Source organism: Phalacrocorax aristotelis, chromosome 1 (assembly GCF_949628215.1).
Source record: "Phalacrocorax aristotelis chromosome 1, bGulAri2.1, whole genome shotgun sequence".
Lineage (NCBI taxonomy): Eukaryota > Metazoa > Chordata > Aves > Suliformes > Phalacrocoracidae > Phalacrocorax > Phalacrocorax aristotelis.
The window spans coordinates 133,030,251-133,056,006 of NC_134276.1; the positions used below are offsets into that span (position 1 = coordinate 133,030,251).

Here is a 25,756-nt window from a genome sequence, read left to right on the forward strand (position 1 = left end):
AAGAAGCAGAGATCTAAATAACTGCAACTTAAAGCAAGAAGGCTGGTTTCTAGTCAACATCAGAAGCAGCAGAATGTACACAAGGAACCATAGTATACATGCACCTCGGCTACTCAGGTCACTGCAACTGTAGTAAGAGATACGGCTGACAAGATAAGCCCTTACTGTGAGTCTTTTTAGTGTATCAGTAAGTTCAATCTTAGTAATAGGTGTCTTTAACGTGAAGTATAGATAATAAAGTTGCTACATGGCAGAGAGCCCGTCTAGAAGATAAGCCCTGGTGAGGCTGTCACAAGATTATGAGCTTGTGTCATACATATGTAAACTTTAGCCTATCCTTGCAGATGGTAGAAAATTGGGAGTGGTTGACACATCAGGCAGTTGTGCTGCCATTCAGAGGGACCTTAATGGATAGAAGAGATGGGAAGAGAGGAGACTCATTAAGGCGAACAAAGGGAAAGGCAGAGCCCTGCAACTGGGAATAGCTCCATGCACCAGTATGTGCTGGGTGCTGACTGGCTGGAAAGCAGATTTGCAGGAATGGACTTGCAGGTCACAGTGATCAGCAAGTAGCGCTTGGGCCAGTAATGTGCCCTTGTAGCAAAGGAGGCCAACAGTATTTAGGTTGCATTAGCAAATGCATCGCCAGTAGCTGGAGGGAGCTGATTCTTCTCTATTCAGCATTGGTCAGAGATCTGAAGCATTGTGTCCAATTTTGGGCTCCCCAGCATGAAGGACATGGACTTACTGGAGCAAGTCCAGTGAAAGGCCACTATGATTTTGAAGGGATTATAGTATCTGACGTATGAGGAGAGGCTGCGACAGCTGGGACTGTTCAGGCTTGAGATGACAAGGTTTGGGCGGCCCTTATCATTGTGTATAAACACCTGATGGGAAGGAGTGAAGAAGAGGGAACCAGATTATCTTCAGTGGTAGCCAGTGAAAGGAGAAGAAGCAGTGGGAACACATCAAAATATAATAAAATCCCTTTGAAGGTAAGAAAAAACTTACTGTGACAGTTGTTAAACGCTGGAACTGGCTACCCAGGGAGGTTGTGGAGTTCTAGTCCTTGGAGATATTAAACACTGATGGGGTACATTCCTGAGTAACCTGCTCTGGTTGGCCCTGCTCTGAGCAGGGAGGTCCCTTCCAGCTTCAATTGTGATGATGTGCTGAATCAGCTGTCCTGATAGAAGCAGCTGCTCAGTTCCATGTCCTCAGGTACAGACAGTAGCAAGCCTGAGCACGTATTCCGAACAGGCACTCATGCACACAAAATATACATGTATATAATAGATGCATGTATACACACACACTGTACATGACTGGCCTGAGGCAGAAAACACAGCAGTCATGCAAGCACAGCACAAACAGCCTGATCAGGATGAACCTGTTAGCAGGAAATATATATATATATACACTATGGATCCCTCTGGTGTCTTAAGACTGGCTGTCTGGTAGTTGGCTGCATGATCTGGAGCCTCAGCTGGTCTGTTACTGGCACCAGGACATGAGACCTTCAGCCCCACTCCAGTGGAGGGCACTCAGACCCCCTTGTGCACGCACACACACACACACAAGGGAGCCCTCCAGTAGTTAGCCTTAAGCATTGGCTCTACCCAGCAGCTGGCCACAGGATTTCCTGGTCTCACAGTCACCTCACACACAGATGCAAACTGTTCTCTGGTAGCTGGTCTAGGCTTATCAGTAGCTGACTTCTAGACCAAAGACTAGTTGGCTTGGACCTCCTGGGAGCTCCAACAGCCAGCTCTCAGCCTGGTCTTTCCAGCATCTGGCCAGATTTGCAGCAATGCTAACTCATGGATCTCAAGCCTCTTACCCTACCCACTCACCAGCTACTCTGACTTGATTTTTGCTAGTGATTACATATAGACATACACACCCATATAATATGCAAACACTCAGGTATTTCCAGTTGCTGGCACTTAGACCTCCACATGCACTGAACAGAATCCCTTCACACAGGAAAACAAAAATAAAATAAAGAAAAAAAAAGAGATTAGTAAGGAGACAGGACAGACTGCACTGACACACAGGGCATGGCCAGACAAGCGTACTGTGTACATGCAGCCAGCCCCTTTTCCCCCATTTTCCCATGCTGCTTCCCCTCCTTGATCACTCCCTTCTCCTGCCTTTGATCCTCCACCTACACATCCCATAACAAGTGCAGTCCCCAACTGCTCTTTCCCTGCACCCCAAGGCTGTCAGAGGGACTACCCTACTCTTAATGAGCAAGGTGATCCAGGGAGCCCTTTCCATTGACTCTGTTGGACAGGTTTCATACCCAGACACCAGGGCTATAGCCCTCTGATTGCTCTGGGAAGAGGTAGGTTAAAGTGCTTCTCCCCCCCACCCTCATTATTTCTCTCCTCTGTGCTCCTTGGTGTTTGTGGGCATAAGCTTTTAATCACATAATCTAGAAACAATCACTGAAAACAATGCCTGCAAACCAGAAAGAACTCAGATAAGAAAAAGAAAGCAAATGTACCATTTGTTTCTTCTTTGCTCATCCTATAGGAAAGCTCAAAGCATTTACTGGATCAATTTGCAAAGAGTCAGTCATTAATTTCCCCAAAATTGGCAAGAGAGCAAGAGTAGGGTTCATGCCTTTGAAGTGTGGAATCATTGATGCTTACCACAAACAGGAGTTTCACCTGCAGTGACCAAGACAGTGCCCTGCTTAAAACTGTAAACATCGAGCACAAATACCTCCTGAGTAGCGATAGTTAAGGCAAAGCAAGCAAATTGACCACTTTATTCCAGTCTGACGCAAGTGGATTTTAATAACTTGCCTCCCAGTCATACCATTAAGGAGACTACAATCTTGCTGTGCTGCAATGCAGTCTTCCACTGCTTTAAATGAGGGCTACTCTTCAGTCACAGGCAAGTAGAAAACTAGACAGTTTGAAAAGCAGACCAAGAGGTGGAGAAAGAAAGGCTATTTTCAGATCCATAGTCTCTGGAGGCTAGGTGGAATAGCAACTACACATACATTCTCCACTGCTTAAGACAGCAATTCTCATGGGTAGTTGAACAGATACAGCAGACACGTTAATGGAAAAAACCCACATTTTATTGAATGCAGACAGTGGTTGGACAGTGTACTTATTCAAAAAAAATCTTTGTTCAGTTTGAGACTTTCTAGTCCAGGAAATGGGGCTCAGTGCACTAACACTTAAAGCCAGACAGTACATTGCAATTACACTGCAGCTTTCACTGGCAGCAGTGGAAGAATCCCTACTGGACAGGGGGATGTTCCTGAGTCTGCTGAATCCTCATCCACACACAAAGACACCTCCTCACTATGTGCTTATGCTGCCCATCTTTATGACAGTCTTTATTTGTAAACATGCATTCTTTGGACTGCTTTGCTACTCTGGTGCCCAGCCTGGCCTTCCAGAACCCACACTGGGAAATGAATAATTCTGGGGAGGGGAAAAAAGATTAAAATAAAAAAGTTTCCAAACTCAGGAACAGAGTAGGATTCCAAACATTGCCAGTTTAATCTGGCTAAGGAAAAAAAGCGACAAGGCAGTTAGCCAGTAAAATCCATTAGAGACAGACAAGCTACAGTAGGTTAGCTTTTTCCAGCAACAATAACCGAGATTCCCAATATGTCCTACCTAACCCACTCTAACTCAGGGCAAGGAAGGAGGCAGAGGAAGACATCCTGATAATGATGTGGCACAAGGAAAAAAGACAGAAAAAAAAAAAATCAAAGACAGAAGTGGTGCCAAGATGGAGGCTTCCACCTTCTAAGGTCAAATTATTGTTCTTGGCTCTATAGAACAGAAGAATGCTCAGCCCTTCCAAGCCCTGCCACCCAGTCGTTCTTGCTACTTCCACCAGGTGGTGGTGAAGGTCTCATCTTTCTCCTCCAGAGTCATAAGGGAACAGAGATTTTGCATTGGCCGCTGTGGCCAGGAAGTGGCAACAGAAGTCGTCCTTTCTTGGTGGGTGTGCAGAGTGAAGTCTAGGAGCAGTGAGTCCTACATGAGTAAAGAACTGTGCTGGCATAGTCTCCGTTGGTAGCAATCTGCCTTGTCAGGCAGAAGGAGAGGACAATGGTGGGAAGGGAGAGAGTATTGAGTGCAGGGGTCTCAAGGGTATGCCCACTCCAAGCTCCTCAGCGTGCTGTTTTGGCACGAACAGTGTGACACTTCATACACAGCACGTGCCCATCCAGTGGAAAGCACCCATTCTCATCTGCTTCAATGGACAAGGGCTTCCCACAGTCCTAAACAGGGAAAGAAAAGAGGGAGGGAGTTCAATGACAGCCTACAGCAGGGCAAATGCATTGAAGCATATAAAAAAATGCCTCACTGGATCAGGATAATGGCTCACAGCCCACTGCTCTGTCTCTGATGGTGCTAACAGGAGATACTATTTTGAGGGAAGAGCAAGACCCTCTGTGATCCCAGCATGTTCCTCCAGTATACACAGCTGCTGTATTACAGCCCTGCCCAAGTCCTTGTTCATGGACCAGTGGTCCGTGAATACCTAGTCTTTTTCTCAACCTGCTTCAAAATGCTCCAGGTTAATTCAAAACAATCTTAGTGTTTGGTCAGCATAGACAACAAAAGGTGCCCGGTTGCTGGTGATGGGAATGGGAAAGATGGGAGGAGCGGGGTCACCAGGCTTACCTCACACTTGTAACATTTCATGTGGAAATTTTTCTCCAATGCCACCACACGCACTGTCTCATCCTTTCCAGGCTCTGGCATGATAGGCTCGCTACAGACTGAGCAGCGTGGCGCATACTTCCTGCAACCCACAAAAATATGGAGGCCATGACCACCATAGTGGCATTCAGTGCAGGTTTCTCACTGATGTATAATAGTATTAGTAGCAGATGAATAATAATCAAAGAAATTTAGGTGGGAAAAGACCTTAATTGCTACAAAGAACATTGCTGATTCATTTTTAACTTCATGTCCAACAGATCACATGGGCAACCCAACCCCACCTTGCAGCAAAATTAAACAGGCATGAGGGAATCTGCCTTCTTTCAGACACCACATGCACACCCTCTGTTCTCTCCCTACCTGTGGTAGTCATCCACACAGTGAGGCTGGTTGGCCTGGTCCACAATAAAAGAGACACCCTCAAGAGCAGTATGGCACATCACGCAGGTGAAGCACTGGGGATGGTATGAGTTACCAGTGGCCTTCAGCATCCGGTCTGTGATGGTCTGTTTGCAGACACTGCACTTTTCCAAGGTGCCCTGAGCCCAAAGGGAACAAGTAGGACATATTAATCCAATCCATCACCCCTGGGAGGCTACACCAGAGACATACAAGATGGAAGGAGGAAGGCAAAGCAAGAGAGAGCAGCAACCACAGCAAGCTCAGATCTCTCCAGCAGCTTTCATCCCAGTGACTCACAGCATAACAGTCCTCACAGAAGGGCTTCTCATCCACATTGTAGAACTGCTGCCCCTGCAGCTGCTTCTCACATTTGAAGCAGGTGAAGCATTCCACATGGAAAAGGCAGTCCAGGGCCCTCACAGCTGGCTGGGTTCGTGATAGGGGCTTCCGGCAGAAGCCACAGAGCTCTGTCAGTGGAAGAAGAAAGGGATTAGGGGAGAGGAAAACCCACCACAGGCTTTATCCTACTGCTGTCCACTGAAGGAACGCACCAGAAGTAGCAGCCTCTGCTGGGGGCGGACACTCCATATCCTTCATTAGTTTCTGGGTCAACTTCTCCAGCTCTTCGACCTCCTTCATGGTGAGAGAGGAATTTCCCCTAGGCTGATCTGCACTGGAGCCTGCGGGTCTATGCTGCAGGAAGAGGAAACATTCAATCCCAAAGGACACATATAGACAGACTCCCTCCCACCCTGTCTCTAATAAACTTACTTCTCTCACCTTTACTTCTCCTCTCTGTCTCCCTCTAGGGAACAATCTGCCATCCACTGTGCTTGCTTCTTTCAACCTTTACAGGAAGTCCCATCCCTCTCCACCACTGTCTCTAGTTACATCTCTCTTTCAGATGGGTAACGCTTCCCCTAGCCTGGGACAGACCCTCCCTCCTCCTCTTCCAGCTTTAGTCCTAGTGATGCTGTGCCTATCCAGAGGTAGTGATCCCATGGTTCTATCCCTTACCGTGTCTTTTGCAGCAGCAGGTTGTTCTGTGGGATGTGGCTTCTCCTGCACTTGGGGTCTTTCCCTCTGCTGCGCATAGGTAAAATTGGGAGGTTGTGGACGAGAGGAGGGACCTGAAGGTGAAGGGGCTGTGAACTGTGTCTGAAGGGAGGTAGGATATCTTGTAGAGTTTGAGGGAGCCATAGGAATGCTGGGACCCGATTTGGACCCAGACTTAGGAGAGCCAGCAACAGGGGGTGGGGTGAATTTAGGGGTAGTCTGAGGAGCAGGGAGAGAGGGGGGTGGAGGGACTGGTGCTACAGGATCCTTGTGTTGCTGTGGGGCTGCCCATGGGGTTGGGGCAGGGGCCAAATCCACTCCAGGGGGCTTGAAAGCTAAGCTTCCACTTGGCTTTGGAGTGAACTTGGAAGGAAAGGAATAAGGAGTATCTCTGGGTGCAGATGGTATTTCCACATGGGCTTTTGGCGTCAATGGCTTCTCCAAAGAACCTGTAGATTTCACAGATATCTGTAAAGGGAAGCAACAGAGAGAAACAGGCAGTTATCAGCAAGGTGGAAAAGAAAATACGCTGTCTATAGCAGTCAGCAGCTACCCCAGACCCACAATGCTGAGTTCCCACACTGTTACGTATTTAGCAGTCCTGACAAGTTGCAAGATCTATTCTTTCTGGTCCTTCACATACACTTTCTCACTATGGTTTATCCAGACATGTTAATCTTCAGTACCGCCCTTCTCACTACCTCTGTTCAGCAAACCAGTCATCTCTCCTTCCACCTGTGACATTCTGGAGAGCTCACCCGGGATTTGAAGGGGTCATTCTTCTCCATGTCATCCATCATTACAGACAGTGAGTCAATCTCAAGATCAATGCTGCTCATCTTGCCACGTACCTATACCACCATCCATGAAGAAAGAGGGAGCAGAGAACATTACAGGAATAGCCAGAGAACAAGGCGTATCCCCTTACAATAGCAGATTTTGACACTTTGGACTGGGGTACAGATCCACGCCTTGCTTTGAGTGGACAGCAAGTTGGCGTGGATGAATAGGGCACAATCTCCAAGGTCTACAAACAGTGGGAAAATGCACAGCCCAAGGAAACTCACAGACAGATTTAGGTGGGAAAAGACATCTGGAGGTCTCTAGTCCAACACCCTGCTCACAGTAGGGCTAACTCCCAAGCTAGACCAGGTTGTTCAGGGCCTTGTCCAGGTGATTCCTGAACATGCCCAGAGATGCAGATTACACAGCACCTATGCCAGTGTTGAGTCACTCTTGGAGGGAAACAGCTTTTTCTTCTGTCCGACAGTAATTTGCCTTGCTGAAACCTGTGTCCATTGTCTCTTATTGTGCCCCAGTAAGAAGAATCTGTCTTCTCTCCAGCCCTCCTTTAGGTATTGCAGACTGCTTTAGATCCCTGCCTTGGCCTTCTCTTCTGCAGGCTGAGCAAACCTAGCTCTCGCATCACATGCACTGACCCCTGGTGATCACTATAACCCTTTGCTGAACTGCATCTATTTCAGTATTCCTCTGGGGTTACTGAATTGGGGAGTCCAACTCGAAACAGTCCTCCAAGATGCAGCCTCACTAGCACTGAAGAGACACAAATAATCACTGTCCTTCTCCTGCTGACTACACTCTCATGAATGCAGCCCAGCACGTGGTTGGCCTTTGTTGCTGGCTCACATTCAACTCACTGTCCACCAGAAACCCCAAGTCTTTCGTCTGCTGAGCTGTAGCCTGGCCAGTTGACCCTAACCTATGTTGGTCCACGGGGTGGCAGCATTTTCTGCTTTCTGAGGTCTCAGGGCTTCCTGCTGCTGAGTTCAGAGAGTAACAAGAAGCTGTCCCAACTCACAAAGCATCACAAGAAACTATGCTTCCCTTGACCTCACTCACCTGTGGGGCAGGCACCTTGCTCACAGGTCCTTCGTCAAACAATGGTGGAGGAGGAGGAGGAGAAGGAAAGACTTCTTCTGGGGCTGGTGGAAAAGGCTCTTCAAAAGGTGGTGGGGGTGGGGGAAAAGCACAGTTTGAGGAGAAACTTGCTTCCTCTCCAGGTGGGGGAGGAGGTGGAAGTGGCAGCTCTATGGGGAAGAATGAGAATAAAAGCATGCAAGGATCATTTCTTACTCTTAGCCAGTACAAACTCCAAGGAGGGTCTTGAAGGTATTACAGCAAGTAGTTCCCCAGTACCCAGGGGACCCCAGCACCCATCAAGGACAGCTGAACTCCACAGGCTGGCTTTCACCTTGTCCAAAGGTTTTTGCCATCATATAAACTTCCCTCAGTAGCTACTGTAATTAGTCACTGGGAACAGTTATTGCATAATTGGGAAACATGTCTTACTATGCCCTTTTCCCCACTCCTTCTCTCATTCTTTAGTCCCTAGCACATGCTCCTCTCGCCATTAATTGGCTCAGATCGCTGAATACAGAGCAGCATTAGAAGGAATGCCAGCAGACAACCCAGGATCCTGAAGAGCCTACATAATTACAGGAAAATAAGCTGGCACCTCACAGCTTGCTAGCAAGCACTACAATAAACAAGTAGGGGGGGTAAAAAAGGCAAGTCAGACCAACTATCTCTTATGCATATGAGGAATCTCTGAAATGGCTTTCTTTTTCTGGGAAATGAAAACTGCTTTCTTTTTTGAGGCTAAAATTTCCCCATACCCGATACAGATTAGGACACGAGAAATTTTCTAGAACCCTTATAAAGCAGGCTGAAAAGCACCAGAGTGCCTCGATTTCCTAGAGTAAAACCCCATTGCTTCCACCTATTCATATTTGCCAAAGATGTGGAACAGACAAAAGGAGACGTTTTCTACTACAATGCAGTCAAATAAATGAGAATCCTTCTCCCTTCACCGTGTATGGGAGATGTTATCCTCTTGTCATCCAAACAGCAAAGAACACTGAAGACAAGGAGACTTAACTTCCACATCTCTTCTTCTGGACACCCACCTGTCTTCCTGCCTAGCCCCACCCAGCAGTAGGGTGAAAGTAGACACCATGTGCTACTTCACAGCAGTAATCGAATTGTGTCATCATTATATCCAGCTGTTGTTGACAGACTTTATAAGGACCTCTCATCTGTAACCTAAGGGAGATGATACTTCCCTTTCAGAAAATAAAGGTGAAATCTTATTAGCCAGTGGAATGCATAAACTGCACTGGTATGCAGCACCTCTTTCAAGACTTCTTGTACCACAGAAATTCTGCTTGAGGAGGGAATTAATATTAGACTAGTATTTTTTCTTTGAAACTACAGTTTGGGATCAAGTTTGTATATGCTTGCTTTTTGATTTACTGAAATGATAAAGAATATTACAGAAACAAAGCCCTGTCACATTGTTTCAGATGCATTGAAGCCTGCTTTATGAATTATTCATACAAACAAAAAAGCTCCCCACAAGGTTACTATATTGGATTTGTAGAATAATCAATACTAAATATAACATTCCCACAGCAATACTAACTTAGCCATCCTGTCATTTAAGACAAAGAGACCAATTGCTATGGCTTTATGTTACACTACTATTTGTTTGGAGACTGTATAGGAAAGGGAGAGAAGGTTTGAAGAGATGCATCAGAGAAGGATCTAATCAGATGCATTTCTCTCATGACTGAGTTTTGGTGTTCATCTGTACTTCAGAAGTCTTACTAGCAGCCCTCACCCAATGGTGACACAGCATCTTAAGCCTAATGGTTCTTTTGCTAATCTTTCTGTCAAGTTATTTCCTCCATAATAAGCTTTATAAGGGGGGTAAAAGTGGAGCAAATAACACCCAATCCTCCACTTACACAGTGTATCGAGAAAGAATTTTTAACATACATCTGTCTATTTTTGTACTTCAGGTAATGTATTTGTGCCAGTCTGAGACCTTCTGACAGACATATCCCAATCCACACAACTATAACAGAAAATCGTAACAGGCACAAGATTCCGGCCAACAACGTGTTAGAAAAAGGTCACCAGAGTTAACTGGTACAATTCTAGCAGACAGAAGCACCAACATGCCGAGGGCCTTGTGACTTGAGAAATGGAAAAAATGGCTTAATAATTTCTTTCCTCTGAGCATAGGACCAGCCTTTCTACCATCAGGTCAGCTGCCCACTAATTTAGCACGCTAACCTAGAAAACAGTGTTGCACAGTCTATGCTAGACAGTGAAAGGAAAGGAGTTTAAAACAGAAGCTAGAATTATCTGAACACGTGTCCTGACTGAGGTGCACCCTTATAGAGTCTTGGGGTAATATGCAGCATCAAACATTAGCAAGAGGTCCCTAGGGAAATTTCCAGTGGCCCCATGCTGATCAATTCCAACTAGGGAGCCACACAACCAGGAACCTTCTGCTCCTTAGAGGACACAAATCCAACCAACCAAAAACAAAACAAAAAACCACCCCATCACCACAGGAAATAAAATTAAAAAAAAAAAAAAAAGAGAAAACCACACTAAAGCAAGTCACTCTACACAGGAAAACACACCCAACCCAAACCACTAGGAAAAAGTATAAAACTCTACAAGCCATACAAACTCTAAGTCTCACTTCCTGTTTCTTCCACCATTTTTTAACGCAATTATTTCTTTCTCCCCATCTCCAGCAGCAAAGATGGCAATTGCAGAGTCCACAAAAACGATCTCCACAGTGAGAAACTACCAAGTTGAGCTGAGATGAAGCAACAAGAACTGCATGATTCATCACCATCACAGTCAACTTCCCTGCAACATACTTGCTCTCAGACATGCTGGCCAGAAACTGACTGCAGTTACACAATCACGCATTCAGGGAATACTATGAAAAATCCATTGCATTCCTCCAGCATCAGTGCCATGCAGGATTGCCTTCCTGTCTCCTTTCCTAACAGAGATAAAACAATAATAAAGGGATCTCAAAATATGTAGTATTTCATTCTGGAACCTGCCAGCCTCTACAGCAAAAGTATCCTTCACTTATAGCAGTTATGGCCTTGTTCTCATGCAAGCACCCATTACAGATGTCCCACCCCGAGAATTTAGAAATGCGTATTCACATTTGACACCAGCCCTCACCTACCGTCTGCCAACAGGGACATAGATGCTGATGGAATCTCCCCCACCTTCCCCATCTGAGCACGCTGGGCTCCAGCTCCAGGAGGTGGGGGCAGCGACGACTCTGACACACCCCCAGCCTTGAAGGGGTTCACCTTGGGTTTAGGGGCGACCACAGGTGCAAACTTCTTCTGCGGGTTGTAGAAGGAAGGGGTAGAAATGTTGATACTGACTGTGGATGTCATGCGGGTCCCTGGGGCACCTGGGGAGGCCATCTTCTCAGCACCTGGCAGGACAGAAGAGGGAGGAAACCTGTATGAAGTCAGCCTTGGGCCAGAGTGGAAATTAATCGAGAGAAACATGTGAAACTGAGGGATACAGGAGTTTAAGTCCGGCCAGCAGCTGAGGTGCCTGAGTAGAGCGCAGAGCACTTCCAGGATCAGCACAGGAAAAAGGAGGAACAGAAAATGCAGGCAGCTCAAATATGCACGCTTCACCATCTCAACTCAGTATGGCATTAACTGCCAAGGGGTTCCTGCCACAGAGAAAACCCAGCTCTCTGCTGCACGAGAACCCTGCATGCACGAACGCTGGAGAGGACACCAGAACGAGCATTATCCACTGAGCACACCCAGCCCCCCAGACACTATGGAGGATGCCCCCCCATACATTCTTTCCCAGAACTGGAATTAGCATTTCCTCTCCCCAACTTACCCGATAATGCTAGCCGGTTCCTCCTGACCTCAGCCTATGACAGCCCCAGTAATGTCCAGCTTCACTCCCTCAAACCTGGCACATCCCCTGCATCTCCCATCCTTTACCTCCAGACCCCTGCATGCCGGAGGAGCGCAGGGCAGCTGCTGCAGAGGCAGAACAAGAGGGCGGGTGCGGAGCTCCCAGGTGTCACATAGCCGGGCGGAGCCCCCTGCTCTCCGGATCTCGCCTCCGCTTTCTCTCCTTCCTGTCCCCGGCGAGGGTGACAGCGGCTCCCGCCGCCCCTCGCCGCTGCGCCGGCGCCCGCTCCGCCCCCGCCAGGAAGCGCTCCTCGGACGCCCCCCGCCGCCCCTCACCGCCCCTTCGGGCTGCCAGGGGAGCTGTCAGCACCGCTGCAGCTCAGCCGGGGCTCCCGGCCTCCGGGCAGCGCAGCCGCGGTCCTGCCCTGCGCAAGGACAGCCTGTGGCGTGGGAGGGGGGCAAGCACCCCGCTTGCAGCACGCGGGCATACGAACCCTCTCTCTCCCCTCACTCCTTTCCACCACCAGACTCGAACAGCCCCGCCAAGACGGCTGTTTCAGGAACGCAGGTGTCATGAGAGCCGCATTTCTAGGACTCCCTCAGTCCTGCAATCCAGGCCAGAAATCTTGTCCGTGCTAGAAACCTCCATGAAGCCAGATGCTTTGTTGCGAAGCCTGGCATGCCTGTAGACCTCCTAACACCCCAGCACAATAGTGTTTCTGCCAGCACAGGGGCTCTGTGCCAGCATTTCAAGTTGGCATGTTCAAATCAGTGTCCTTCCACACTGCTGGCCTCTCTCACATGGACAATAACAGCTGCTGGAACAGACAGCCCTGGTGCCACAAACATCCACCCACAACTAATTCACCCATAACTGCTGATAAGACCCACGTGCCCCTTTCTAAGTGCTCCCACGATTCAGTGCAGTATGGCACGACATAGTAAGCTGTAACAGGTTCCCTAGGTCACAAGCGTGTGACAACATAGACAAACGTTAAGTCCATTCTGCTGCATTTTTTGTTCCCTTGGTGCAGGGCTGATGAGTTGTATGCACTTTGACAAACTCTTCTGGGCTTTTCAGAATGAAGAAGGGGCTGCAACAGTATGTGGCAGCCAAAAAAGCTGTGCTGAGCATCTCCCACATGATCCAGCATGCAAAAAGGCCAAGGCAGAAGAGTAATTAGCAAGGTCTGTCCTCAATCCCTCAGACTTCTAGGGGTCAACAGACTTGGAAGTCAGAAGGGACTGATGAACTCCCTCCAGTCTGCAGCTTCCCACTGTGCTACAGAAGCTATTAAAAAGACCTCCAGCCTTCTCTAGAGATTTCTGCTTTGTGCTCCACTGTTTCACTATGATGTAATGAACCACTTGGTAGTAGTTTTACCAGAATTGACAGCATTATAAGCAGAACACCAGTGACAACATCCCTTGTGATCATGATCATTACCAGAGTTACTCAACACAGAGGCAGTCTTAGGACATCAGCCGCTTCACAAAAAAGTGCTGGCTTTGCTACCAGCAGCTTCCATCTCCCTTAACCCAAAGCATCCCATTTCCCAGTATGCTATGTCACACTTAAGGCCCTTCCTGCTGAGAGCTGTCTCTGTCCAGCAGCTGCCCCTGCTCATCCTCACTTCCGTGTATCAGTCCACACCCACACAGACCAAACAGGCTGAGAAAGGCTGGCCTTGCAGAGAGTCACCCCCCAGCCCTGCAGCATTGCCAATACCATCTAAGCCTTACCAGAAATATGAAGCATATGCGAGTCCTGTGGCGCTGTTTGTAAAAGCTATTGGAGAGGGAGTGTCACACCAGCAGACCTAATCTCAAATCCTTCTCGTCCTCACATTTTTCCTGAGGGAAGAGATTTTTCTGCCTGCTGTAACAGCATTTAAGATGACTCAAGTGGAGCTATGAAGAAAGATGGCCCCAAAGGACACAGCTAGGATACTTAGTTGCCTCATGCATTGTTTCCCTCTAACAGAGAGCAAGAAGCAGGACAGAACCAAGCGATGCCTCCCTCAGCAGCAGGATCACCTCCCAGAAGGTCCCATGGTGGGTCTGCCACCTCTTATGCACCAAGACAGCTTTCAGTTCTTTGACCCCAAGACATCCCTTTCAGAATCTCAGCTCCTTTCCTGGGGTAGCAAAAGGAGGAGGAACCTGAGGAAGCAGAGAGCTGAGTATATTTCACCTCTCCCGGTACAAAGCAGTCTGTCTCCAGATTCAAGGGAGCCCCCGTAAAAGCTAGCCCAGCACTGTGGTCTGACACACCACATCTGCACTTCCCCTATTCGCCAACATCCCCCCAACTGAGAGGGGTCAGAAGGAGAACTACAACAAAAATACAGAATACGAGGTGAACAGATTAAACAGAACTAGGAGTTATGCCTATTTTCATCCTCTCATACAGACTAATTCCAGAAAGTTCTCCCAGCCCGGCCCGAAGTTACAAAGCTTCGAAGAGAGCAAAGTCCCATCAGCTATGCAAGGTAGAGCCTTAAAAAAACCTGGCTGGGGGAGGGGGGCATTCAGAGCTACAAACTTCTCCCACATATGCCGGGCTTGCCTCCTCCTTCCTGTGCGGGAGGGGGTGGGGGAGAAAAACTCCAAAAAGCTATGCAAAAGTATTTAAAACGTAAGGAAGTTCTACTACTTTGCAAGACTTGCGTCTTCACTTTCTCAGGGTACTCCCAGAGAGACAGAAACTCATAAATTAAACAAATTTCAGGCACAAAGAGTCCCAGATTCCTCTCTCTCAAGCACATCTGGAAAAAGGCTCCATAGGTGTCTCACTCATCCGTACGCACACAAAAGAGAGCTTGTCCCAAGTAAAACCAGCCAGCACCCCCTCCTTCTTCCCCACTGCTGGAACTACACAGGAGCGTTTAGCTGCCTCCATTCCACCGTGAGGGAAGAAAATTCACCAGATTCACACACACGCCAACCCCTCTTCGGCCAAAGGGCAAAAAAACCCAGGAGCCACAACCGTAAGTCCACCCGAAAGAGACCGAGGCTTTGTACGAGGCGAGCAACTCTCCCCCCGGGAGCGGCAGGAAACCCGCAACCCCCGGCACAGGCGCACACCCCTCCTCGCTCAGCGCCAGCCCCGGCGCTGCAGGCAAAAAGCGTTGTCGCTAAGCCAAAAAGAAGAGACTCACCTCTGGGGACAGGGCTCGGGAGAGCGGGGAAATGCCGCCCCTGGGGCTGGCGATCGCGGGGCTGGGGCTGGCCTCCTGTGCCCCGGCACGCCCGCCCGCCAGCCGGGAAAGGCAGCAGTAACGAAAGGTGGGGGAGCTGCTGAGCCCTAAGCGCTTCCTACGAACTCGCGAAAAAAGCCTCGCCCAGGCAAAGTTGTTTGACCATAAAAGGAGAGAGGCTGCGCGAACAGCTGAGCTCACTCGCTGGGGAATGTGGCAATGAGGTAAGAGAGGAAGGCGCGCGCCGCCGGGGGACGGGGCGCGCTGGGGCGGCGGGGCCCTGGGCTGGTGTCGTGTGCGCGCCCCCTCTGGCTTTGCGGGGAGGGCAAAGGGGGCGGGGGGAGGGGGTTGCTTCTCTACCTGCCCGCGGTCACGAAGCAGGAAGCGTGTGCTGAGGTTGTCCCCCGGCCCCCTCCTATCGCCTTGGCGGGGCTTCGCAGCGCGGCCCCTCGCCCGGTCCGGCCCCCTTGGGCGCTCGTTGCCTCCCGCTCCCGCAGAGACCAGCTCCTGCCATCTCCCTCAACTCCAGAGCTGCCCTCAGCCCATGATTTCACTTCTAGTCGCTGAGCTGGACGTTAGGAAGAAATTCAGCGGCTCTGGTGAGTCAGGGTCTCTGCTGGCCTCATCCTCGCACGAACTAGCTGCGAGAGCATCTGACTCGCGCTCCCTAGTCTTCCGGAAACTAAACCAAACATCAGATGACTCCACCGTGCAGAAAGTGAGTTGTTCTCCTTGTACTGACTGCAAGGCAAACGCTAAACTGTTTTGTATCAAACACTACCCTCTTTAGCCACTTGAACTGCTTTGTTGGTTTGCTTGTGCTGCACATGGGTGTTATTTTTATCCCAGTGCTGACTCGGGGTTCAGACTAGGGACAGCCTGACCCGGCACAATGGAACATGTAATTTTCAACCCCAATCTTATCTTCTTCTCCTTGCTTCTAAGCCTCTTAGGGAAAGGGGATACCAATAAAGGCAGAATTCCTGTGCTTTGTGCAATCATTGTACTTGGGAATTTGGCCTTAATATTGGGGTTAATATCCCTACTGTTGTAATTCTCCAGGGAATTTACTGTATTTGGCAATGCTCAGGAAATCTGGGGCTTGTCTGCTCCTAAGACTTGCCTATCAACATAGGTACCTTTTAGTACTGGTAACTTACTCACAGGTGGGCAAGTAAGATGCAAACACCACCAGTTAGACTCCCAGTGTGCACAGTTGCAAAACATTCACATTAGAGCTATGCAAAGAGGTTCATCAAGGTTTAAGAAATCCAGTATAAACAAATCTTTAATTTTACAAGAAGGTTTGTACAAAGAGGTAACATCTCTTATTTAACCAGCTGATACAGTTGGAAAAACTGGGCCCTCTGCAAGGTTTTTCCATTTTCACGTACGATGTGAAAATGTCACCCATAGCAATGTGTAGCACTGAGCATCCCATTACTGACATAGCTGCAACTGATGAACTATTGATCCGATTGATCCGTAGCTGTGAATTGCTTAGGATATGTTGCTCTTCTATGGGTGCTAAATAATCCCAAAGTTACTGCTGCTTCTGTAGGCATAGCATTAGCCCCGTTAGCTCCCTTGACTAATGCACGACGTAATTATATAGGAAGGTATCTCTGTGCTGGGTCTTCTAACACTGTTGCTTTTCTAGTGCAGACAATCTTTTTCCCTCTTGTACAGGTAGAGATGTTGGTGCAGAGCTAAGAAGATTTCACTGTGGAATCACTAACCAAATTCTGGAATATCACAGCACACCTTACAGTGAGCCTGACCTCAGAGTACTTTGCCACTGTTCCCTGGGCTAGACCTGATTCCAGAGAAAACAAAGAATGTCTCAGACTGAGATTAAAAAAGTGCTGAGAGAATATGAAAAAAATCTGCTCTCTCATACTTTCTGGTCACATCCCCATAAATTCAGATGCTTGTATGTTTGTCTCACCAATATGGTGATGTTAAAAGTTCACGAAGGCAGGTCAAACAAAGTGGGAATATAAAAAGCAGACCCTCTTAGATATTTTGGATTAACTCCTCATTTCAGGAAACACATATGAAACAGAGAAGTGTTTAGCAGGTTGGACATGTGAAAGCTAGAATTCTCAAACCAAAATACATTAGAATACACGGGGGAAACTTTAATCTGATTTCATACTTGACATATAATGGATTTAAAGTTTGTGCTTTTGTAACTGGCGATGACAATGAACTAACTTCCCTGTGTTAGTTCTGATTCCTCCGGAAAGAAAATAAGAATCTCCTTATGCTAGCAACCTTCCTTTATGCAACTCTTTGCTTGGAAAAGTAGACCTTTTTCTGCTGCAAATTGAAATTAGTGCCTTGAGGTGTACACAGCCGTAGACAATCTCAGTAGCTGAAGCAAAACATTAGTCCTGAATAGGCGTTTAGCTATCTGTGTACAGTGATGGATCAGCACATATACTCAGCTTATTGTGCCAGATGACACATGTTTGACCTTGCCATTTCTGGAATTAGCAGCAGTCCTCTGCATAAATCATTTTGGCTGTCCCATGCCATGAAAAAATCTGGTATCTTGGAGTATATTGTGGTGTGAATGCTATTCTGCACCATGGGTGAAATGACAGCTGACTACAAAGCAGATGTTGGAGGGATTTGGAAAATGCAGTTCTAGCTGGGTTTCTTTAAGAGTAGTGTCAGGAAGCAAGCCTGGCTGTCAAATCAAAGCTTAGAAATTCTTAGAGTTCAAGGAACCCACCTCAGAGAGACTAAGTTTTCATGGAGACAGATGTAAAGAATCTCCACTGGTAATTCAGCTGTGTAATGCAATGAGTAAATAAGGAACAATGTGATACAGAAGTGATGTGGCGAATTCATGCACTGCACTGAGATGAGGTGTATGCTAGCAGTGGTTAAGTGCCTATAAAATGAAAATAAAAATAGATGTAAGAGAAGACAAAAGTCCTTGAATGCAAAAGGAAGGATTATTTGCCAGGATGCTAACAGGGCATTAAACTTGTCAGGCAGAAAATCTTACCTATATTTGAGAGGGTTCAGGTAGTTGCAGACGGGAATCTTTGTGTTAACAATGGGTTTAAGGTCAGAGGAAAGCAATCTGGATGATGGATAGGATGATTTAGTTGTGTTAAAATTGTAAAACATCTGCATCTCTAATTTTTCCCTGAAATTCCCCTGCTCTAGGTGTACCTGCTCAAGCAGGGGGGGTTGGACAGAAGGGATCTCTAGAGGTCCCTTCCAACCCCTACCATTCTGTGATTTCCATCCATATCAGCAGATCAGTTAGTGCCATTTTATCTCAGCGTAAGTTAGTTAATAATTAGTGATACTGCATAGAAGTACATGGTTTTCCTAACCAATGAAAGGTTCTGAGTCATACCTGTGTTGCATCTGTGATACTTCTTTAATGATATAACCTCTGTGTAGTCCAACCACATTTTATTGATTAATGCTAAGCTGCTACTCATAAGCTTACCCTGTGCTGTATTAAATGCTGTGTCTGGGCCTACTGGAAGAGTTGGGAATATATAATGGGTCCACTTTGGTCCTCTGGCGAAGAGGTACAGATGAGGTTAGGCCCGTACTGTCCAGGGTAGGGCCACCTGCAGCAAATTGTCTTTATCTGTACAGACCAATGAATGTAATGCACCCTGGAAGGGCTCTCCTAGGAATTGCTGTGCTCTGTGCTACGTCAGACATAAGTTGACACCTGCCATGGCTGCTGCTCCCACTCTTTGTGGATGCCGTGATGTATGCAGAGCTGTCTTTCTCCTGACCAAAAGGCAGCTTCAAGTTGGAATGCCTCATTCCCATTGTAGGATGTGTGTTGACAGCTGGTTGCCAAACACAGTACTGGGGACAGCAGAGCCTCCAGCCCTTACAAGCTTCGTCATCCTCCTGGATCTGTGAAACTGGCATGCAGTCAGGAATGCTATTTGCAAAGGTCATGAATTCTCTTGGAGAAGTCCCTGAACAACCAACTACCCAGGACAGGTAACTAGTGTGTCTCTGCTGCTTGCTTTCAAAACTGAGCCTGCTGTGCAAAGCACACTTCAGTAGTGTCCCTCCCCAGAAGGGGAGCTGTATAGCAGCTACAGGGAACCTCATCAGTCTCTGAAAAGTGTCATTGCAAGTCTTCAAATACCATTATGAATGTATTCCACGATACACATGCATATGCACATACTTCAGAAGGCCATTCTAGCCATACACATACAATTAGATTGCCCTGACTAGAACACTAGAATAGACCATAAGCTGTAAACAAAAAAAAAAAATCCCAAACCTTGCTGTGCCAGGAAATGCTTTTTAGCGAGGCAATTCAGTGACATACAAATAAGAGGGAGCAAAGTATCTCTGTGGTATGACCATGGTTATGACAGTGTGTCACAGGCCATCAGAGTGGCCAGGCAGCCAGGGGAGCAGGGGCTTGGGGTGTTACCTGTCCGGTGAAGAAGCTCCATTTCAAGCAGGGCTGGCAGGTCTTTCCTAGATAGAGCCATGGTAGGGGCTCCTGGACAGGAGATGTAGGTCTCAGATGGGTTACCAGCCTCACTGCTGTTTCCTTGTCTCCTGCCACCAAGATTTCCTGCTGAGCTGCTGCCTCTGCTTCTCAGCAGTGCGGCTAGCCTGCAGCTCCATGGCTCCTGGGGCTTGCTCACTGGCAGTCTTCCTCCCCCTCACTGCTTTCCCGCACCTCCTGCTCACTGCTGCTGGGCTCTGTGCCTGAGGGATGAGGGAAGCAAGCAGGCTGTCCTGGTGGATATCTCTTCCCCCAGGTGGAGTATGAGCTGTTCTGCAACTCTGGAAAACTCTGAGCAGTCAGCTGAGCCTGGCAAAGGCAGTGGGATGCAGCTGAAGCACAGATGGGTGGTTGGGGCATGCCCGTGTATGTGGCTGAGTATGGATGGCCATCAGAGCCCATTCGGCTTGGAAAGCAGCCATTTCCACATTCCAAGGTACCCTTGCCATTTCCTCAACCATATGTCCCACCCCTTGCCACCAGCAAGGCAAGCGGTGACATATTTGGCTGTTCTGTGCAAATATTGCTTCACAACTGACTGTCAAAGAAACAGATCTTTCAGCCTGCTAATTAAAAGATTTCCTATGTGTGGTGCAAGCTCTTTCCACCCCTAAGTACCATGCTTCTGTGGTAGAAATCTCCTTTCTTTGTTATGTAATGTAGTCTTGTAAGCATGGCACAAACAAGCCATGCTCCTTTCTGTAAATAAGCATAATCAAATAGATGTATATACTCAACAGAGCTGGGGGCATATCTTGTTGTGTCCTGGGGGATTTTGGCAAAAAGTTCCAGGACTAATTTGAGTGTGTATATGTGTCAGGGGGAGGGTGTTGTGTCCTTGGAAAAGAGTTCTTCCTTCCATATCCTCCCTGTGACAAAGCTAAGAGGCAAAAAGCAGGTTCTCAGCAGCTTTGGTCTCATACTGAGCCCCCTCCTACATCTTAAGAGAAGCTCTGTGGTGGCTTCCCAGAGAAGTATCTAGCACAGCTGCTCAGTACTGGAGGGACACAGATGCTGAGCCACGCTCCCAGTAACATTAACCTGGGACAGGATCCTGGTCACTCTGGTCCCCATGTGGCCCCTTTCTACCCCAGTGCTATTTTTTTGCATAAGAAGTGAGATAGCCAAATTAGCAGGGGCAGGCTTTGCAGACTGCTAATTCTCTATTTTGTGGTGTGCCTGTAAAGATGTGCAATGCATATGCCAGGCCATGTTGGACTTGCAAGTATATTAGGAATACATAATAAGATTGTTCTGGTCAGGAAGAATAAAGCCTGCTATAGTCCACACCTGCATTATCTATAGGGTGTGGATCCTGAAACAAACTACCCTCTCTTCTGAGCCTCACAAAGCCAAATAATTGGTTAACTCCAGGCTGGAGTCCTAGCAAAACCTGGCATGTACACTGTGGTTGTTCAAGGAACCAAGGCCCTACAGCAAAGCAACAAACAAACCAAGTATGCATATGGTCCAACAGTCTGCTTGAAAAAATATTTGGCCAAATGTTATCTACAGGCTGCACAGTAAAACACAATGTAAGTACAGCTTTAAGAGGTGTAGCCCCTCAAGCCCTTGCTTTCTAAAAGCAAGGGTTGTGTAGCTATATTAAGTTTTCTGCAGTTCCTAGGTTTAGTACATGTAGCTACTGGTATGTTTGCTAGTTTAACTTACTGCCAGTATGAATAAGAGGATGATTACAGACTAGACAAAAATCTTTGACGGTTTCATGGGGTTGTCAGGATAATTAGCAGGGCCTTGCAGCAGAGCCACTGTCCTTTCAGTGGCAGCTAGGGGTCTGTGACAAGTGACAACTTACGGGAGAGAGCTGGTTTTCAAGCTGAGTATGATTTTCAGTAGGTTGAAAATGTAAGGGTGTGACAGGCCTTAGTGAAGATTTGTGCTAAATTCATTCTATACCTAGCAATGTGATCGAGTACTGTGTGAAAGCCACTGACTGTGGAGAATGGGGTAGTAGCAGTTACAGACCACCATTGCCAGAGCTTTATAGTGATACTGAGAGATCAGTGGCCACAGCTATTATTAAAAATGCAGGAGAGGTCCTCAGAAAGTGGATCTTGTATTACCAAGTCACTGACAATTTGCACATTGGGTTCTCCAGAGGTATGCTGGGATGACAGAGGCATAGCCTAAATTCTGGATCTGTTGATTACCACAACTTTATGACAATGCAAAGGGCTTTTCCTGTATTAACTGTGAACAATCGCTGCCTGTCAGTAGTACATGCTTGGGCAACAGCTCAAGATGTTGCATTAAAGAACTTGGCTGTGGATGTACATTTCTGGAGATGCACTTCCTTCAACCAAGGCATTCTCCAGTTGCCTTGATGAAGGCCAGTACAATGACTATGTCTCCTAGGTACTTGGGAAACCTCCTGACCCTTGGCTCCCATGGCTCATGAAAAAAGTTACTTGGAACCTTTACCCTTACCCAAAACACTTAGTTTTCATGTAAACAACTTTAGGTATGCATTTGGCCAGTTGAAATCCCAGTGAAGATCATCTGTGTTCAGGCTTCATATGGAAATATACTTCTTGCCTGCGATTCCTGAGTCCCAAGTGATGTCTGTGACAGTGCTGGCTAAAAGTTGGGAGCAGCAGGTAGTTAAAGATGCCTGGAAACTAAGCCAACCGTCAGGCTGCTAATGAAAATAGGGTGGGTTAGGTTATGAAGAAAACCCAATCAAACCATTTTCTGCAGAGTGACTGATGGTTACAGAGACAGTGTTAGACTTGCTGCTGCCAAAAGAAATAAATGGGATATTTACAAAGCTATTTCTCTAGATCAGTGTTGCTTTTTCTGGGCCTCCCACCAACAGCTTTCTTCCCAGCACCTTGGTACACAGCATGCAATGTCATGAAAAGAATTGCTGTGTCCTACCAGCAGTAATCCTTTTGCTTCCTGTTTGTTTGGCCTTTATGGCGACAGTCTCCAAAACTGTGTCCTCCCAAAGCCGTCATCAAGCCTCTATCTTAAGGATATAAAACAAAAATGAGACTGATAACAAAGAAAGGATATGTTTGTATTGCAAACATGTTTTTGAAGTAAAACAGAAAAGATTGTGGATTTGTGGGTGTGGTAAATTTAAAACAGTGCAAGAGCCACATATTACATCCAAACAATGCACAGGCAGGCAGTGTATGGTGACATAACCACAGCATCCCTGAAAGGGAAAGGGCCGCCTCAGTCAGTTCCAGATGTCCACTTGCTTTGGGACTCACCAGACAGCCCGCATTTCTCCAATGCTGTAAAATGGTTCCAATTTTCTCCTGATCCAAGACAGAGGAAGTCTGCATAGAGGTCCAAATACTGCTTGTATCCATTCCCTCTGTCGTGGTTTAGCCGGCAGCTCAGCTCCACACAGTCGCTCGCTCGCTGCCCCACCGGTAGATGGGGGAGAGAATCAGAAGGGTAACGCTCGTGGGTTGGGATAAGAACAGTTTAATAATTAAAATTAAAAGAAACAACAGTAGAAATGCAATGTAAAGGAGAACAACGAGAGGCGCAAAGCTCCGGGGGAGGGGGGAAGGGAGGGGAGAGGGGGAACGAACCGCCAAAAGGAACCGCGCCCGCCGACCCGACGCCGCGCCGCCTCCGCGCTGCCACTGCCCCCCCCCCCCCCCCCCCAATATACTGGTCATGGTGTCACATGGTACGGAATGAACCTGCCATTGGCCAGTCAGGGTCAGCCGCCCCCACCATGGCCCTGCCCCTCCCACCCCCCCCCGCCACGCGGCAGAGCGCGGGAAGCTGGAAAGGTAGCTGACCCCCACAGTGAAGAGAATTAACCCCTTCTCAGCCAAAACCAGCACACCCTCCTAAGTTTCAAAAGGAGGCATTCCACAGGGGCTAGACTATATGCTGCAAATGAGTTGTCTTGAGGAACGGGACAGAGAAGGGTACAGGTCAGTACTGAGAGGAATGCTTTGAAGAATACGGATGAAGGTCTGGTCTGGTTGATGCTGTTCATTGCCTTTAGCTCCTCAAGACTTGATATCACTGCAGACAGATATCAGCCCTTGGGTGCCAAAAGCCTAAATTCGACTTAATGACCTTAGCTTATGATTAAGATTAAAGAGACACTAAACCATAGACTCTTTTTGACTCTTCCATGCCCCATATTCTCAGGCTCTGGCTTGGTTTTGAGGCTGGAATGACCTGCCTTGTTAGACTAAGAATTAATTTTGTCTTTCAGCTTACACTGATGAGGAGCCTACGGTACTGCATCCAATCTGCTTTGCTCTCTTACCAGATCATACCAGAGTCCTAGAGTCTCCATTTGTGTTTGCTCTTGACTCAAAAATTGTTCTCTGAATCCCTGCACCTCCAAGCAAGGAATGGAATTTCAAGTTATGGTTGGTGCTCTGTGCCTGAAAAATTCCGCTCTCCTAAACATACCAATTATTTATCTGATTTGAGAGGCCATGAGACAAGAACTCTTCTCATCTGCAATTGTTCCAACTCTTTTTTCCAGCTCACAGTAAACTGAGGAAGAAGTAGTAAATATGGAAGTATGGCAAATGTTCTCTTACCTACTGCAGATTAAAACCAGCCTTGTGGAGACAGAAAGGAAGAGCAACCTTCTGTAAAAGCAGAGAAAAGTTAAGAGCTCCCAAAATGCAGAAGACATGCTCTTGCATTAAGTGCACCTTATGTTTCAGGGCCTTACTATATAAGACTGGGCCTAACTACACGTGAGAGTGCAAGATGTGGGAAACTTTTTGAAACGTCATGATGGCTAATCATATGGAAAAAAACCTCATATATTGAATCAATGTATGACTTGATTCCATTTAAAATTGCTTTTCTGTCAAAAATGTGGACAGAACAGGGTTGGCTGAAGATTAAAGGCGCTGGGTAAGGACAAGCCACTGCCCATCAGGTTGGACAAGGGCTTTGAGCAACCTAGTGAAAGATCAGTCCCTGCCCATGGCAGGGGGGTGCTGGACCAGGTGAACTTTAAAGGTTCCTTCCAACCCAAACAATTATATGAAAGAGTACTTGCAAGCATTAAAAACACTAGTGATTCATGGCAGGGTTACTCAACTGCAGTTGCTGGCCAGTCACAAACTTAGCCAGGCTTAAGAAAAAACAGCAGTCATCTACCAGCACAAAGGCAACAATGGTGTTAAGGCCTTCCTCAGCAGTGCCCAGCAGGCACTCTCACCCAGTGATTGCTTTGTTCCAAGGCAGTAGCACTCCTTCATATGTGTGGGAAGTGACAAGGTTACCAGTTGCTGGGCATAATGCTGCCTAGACTGGTGGCTATTGACTTTCCTGTACATGGACTTGAGGGCCTTTGCCTTAGCCCAGTACGAATACATATGCCTCCATATACTGTGTGGTGCAACCATAAACATTATTATTCCAGGAGTTTCTAGTGGCCATCTCTTGAATTGCATTGGTGCCACAAAATCCAGGAAGTCAGGGGATTTCTTTCAAAGATCAGCTACGACCACATCAGGCTTGAGGCCAGGATGCTCTCCTTTCCTGGTTTCTGGTATGGAGTGCCTCCTGGCCAGAAGCACCTGAAGGTATCATCAGGATTGTCAAAGGTTGCAAGACAATAAGAAGAAAAGGTAGCAAGGCAGCCTATTCTGAGATCCTGTTCCTCAAATTTCAGTAGAAAACACAGAAAGAAGCAAGGCCCAAACATGATTAAGGAGGTTGTCAGCTTGTGAAAACATTTTACCTCAGAAGACTTGTAAACACAGATGGGAATGGAAAGGTCACCTCCAAATAAGCAGAGGCAAGCATTCTGGATCCCACCATATTCCTTATGGAGTGTAGCAGGTAGGTTTATTCAGATCTTCCAGAAGCAGCAGCAGGCCTGACTCGATTCCAAAAATAGTTTGAGTCAATGTTGATTTGCCAGAGCTTACTCACAGCAGCTGTGTGCTTTATGTTATATGGAAGAGGGTACTTTCTGGAGATTTTTTTAATATGAAGGCCATTCTGTCAGTGCATGAGTGAACAGTTTAAGTCGATATTTTGCTTCTGGATACATTTTACTGTCATTATTCCAGACATAAGAATTTGGCAGTCAGGACAGAATCACTAGCTTTTAAATTAAGAAGTACTTCCTTTGTTCAGACTTGATTTTACGCTTTTGGGTATTTT

General features: G+C 47.2%; 1 protein-coding gene and 1 long non-coding RNA gene across 2 annotated transcripts; one reads left to right on the forward strand and one right to left on the reverse strand.

Moving 5' to 3' along the window:
* Nucleotides 1-3,072: 3,072 nt before the first annotated feature.
* On the reverse strand, nucleotides 3,073-15,224 carry ZYX (zyxin). Its single transcript, XM_075109379.1, has 10 exons — nucleotides 15,058-15,224; nucleotides 11,188-11,448; nucleotides 8,025-8,212; nucleotides 6,923-7,015; nucleotides 6,126-6,632; nucleotides 5,660-5,801; nucleotides 5,406-5,575; nucleotides 5,067-5,245; nucleotides 4,665-4,785; nucleotides 3,073-4,258 (listed from the first exon to the last, which is right to left on the reverse strand). Exons 2-10 carry the CDS (start codon nucleotides 11,435-11,437, stop codon nucleotides 4,148-4,150), a joined length of 1,761 nt encoding a protein of 586 aa, XP_074965480.1. The 5' UTR covers nucleotides 11,438-11,448; nucleotides 15,058-15,224; the 3' UTR covers nucleotides 3,073-4,147.
* Nucleotides 15,158-23,912, forward strand: LOC142064569 (uncharacterized). The gene is made up of 4 exons (XR_012663156.1): nucleotides 15,158-15,320; nucleotides 15,657-15,814; nucleotides 18,915-19,089; nucleotides 23,832-23,912. It is a non-coding gene; the product is annotated as an uncharacterized LOC142064569 (long non-coding RNA).
* The last annotated feature ends 1,844 nt before the right edge of the window (nucleotides 23,913-25,756 follow it).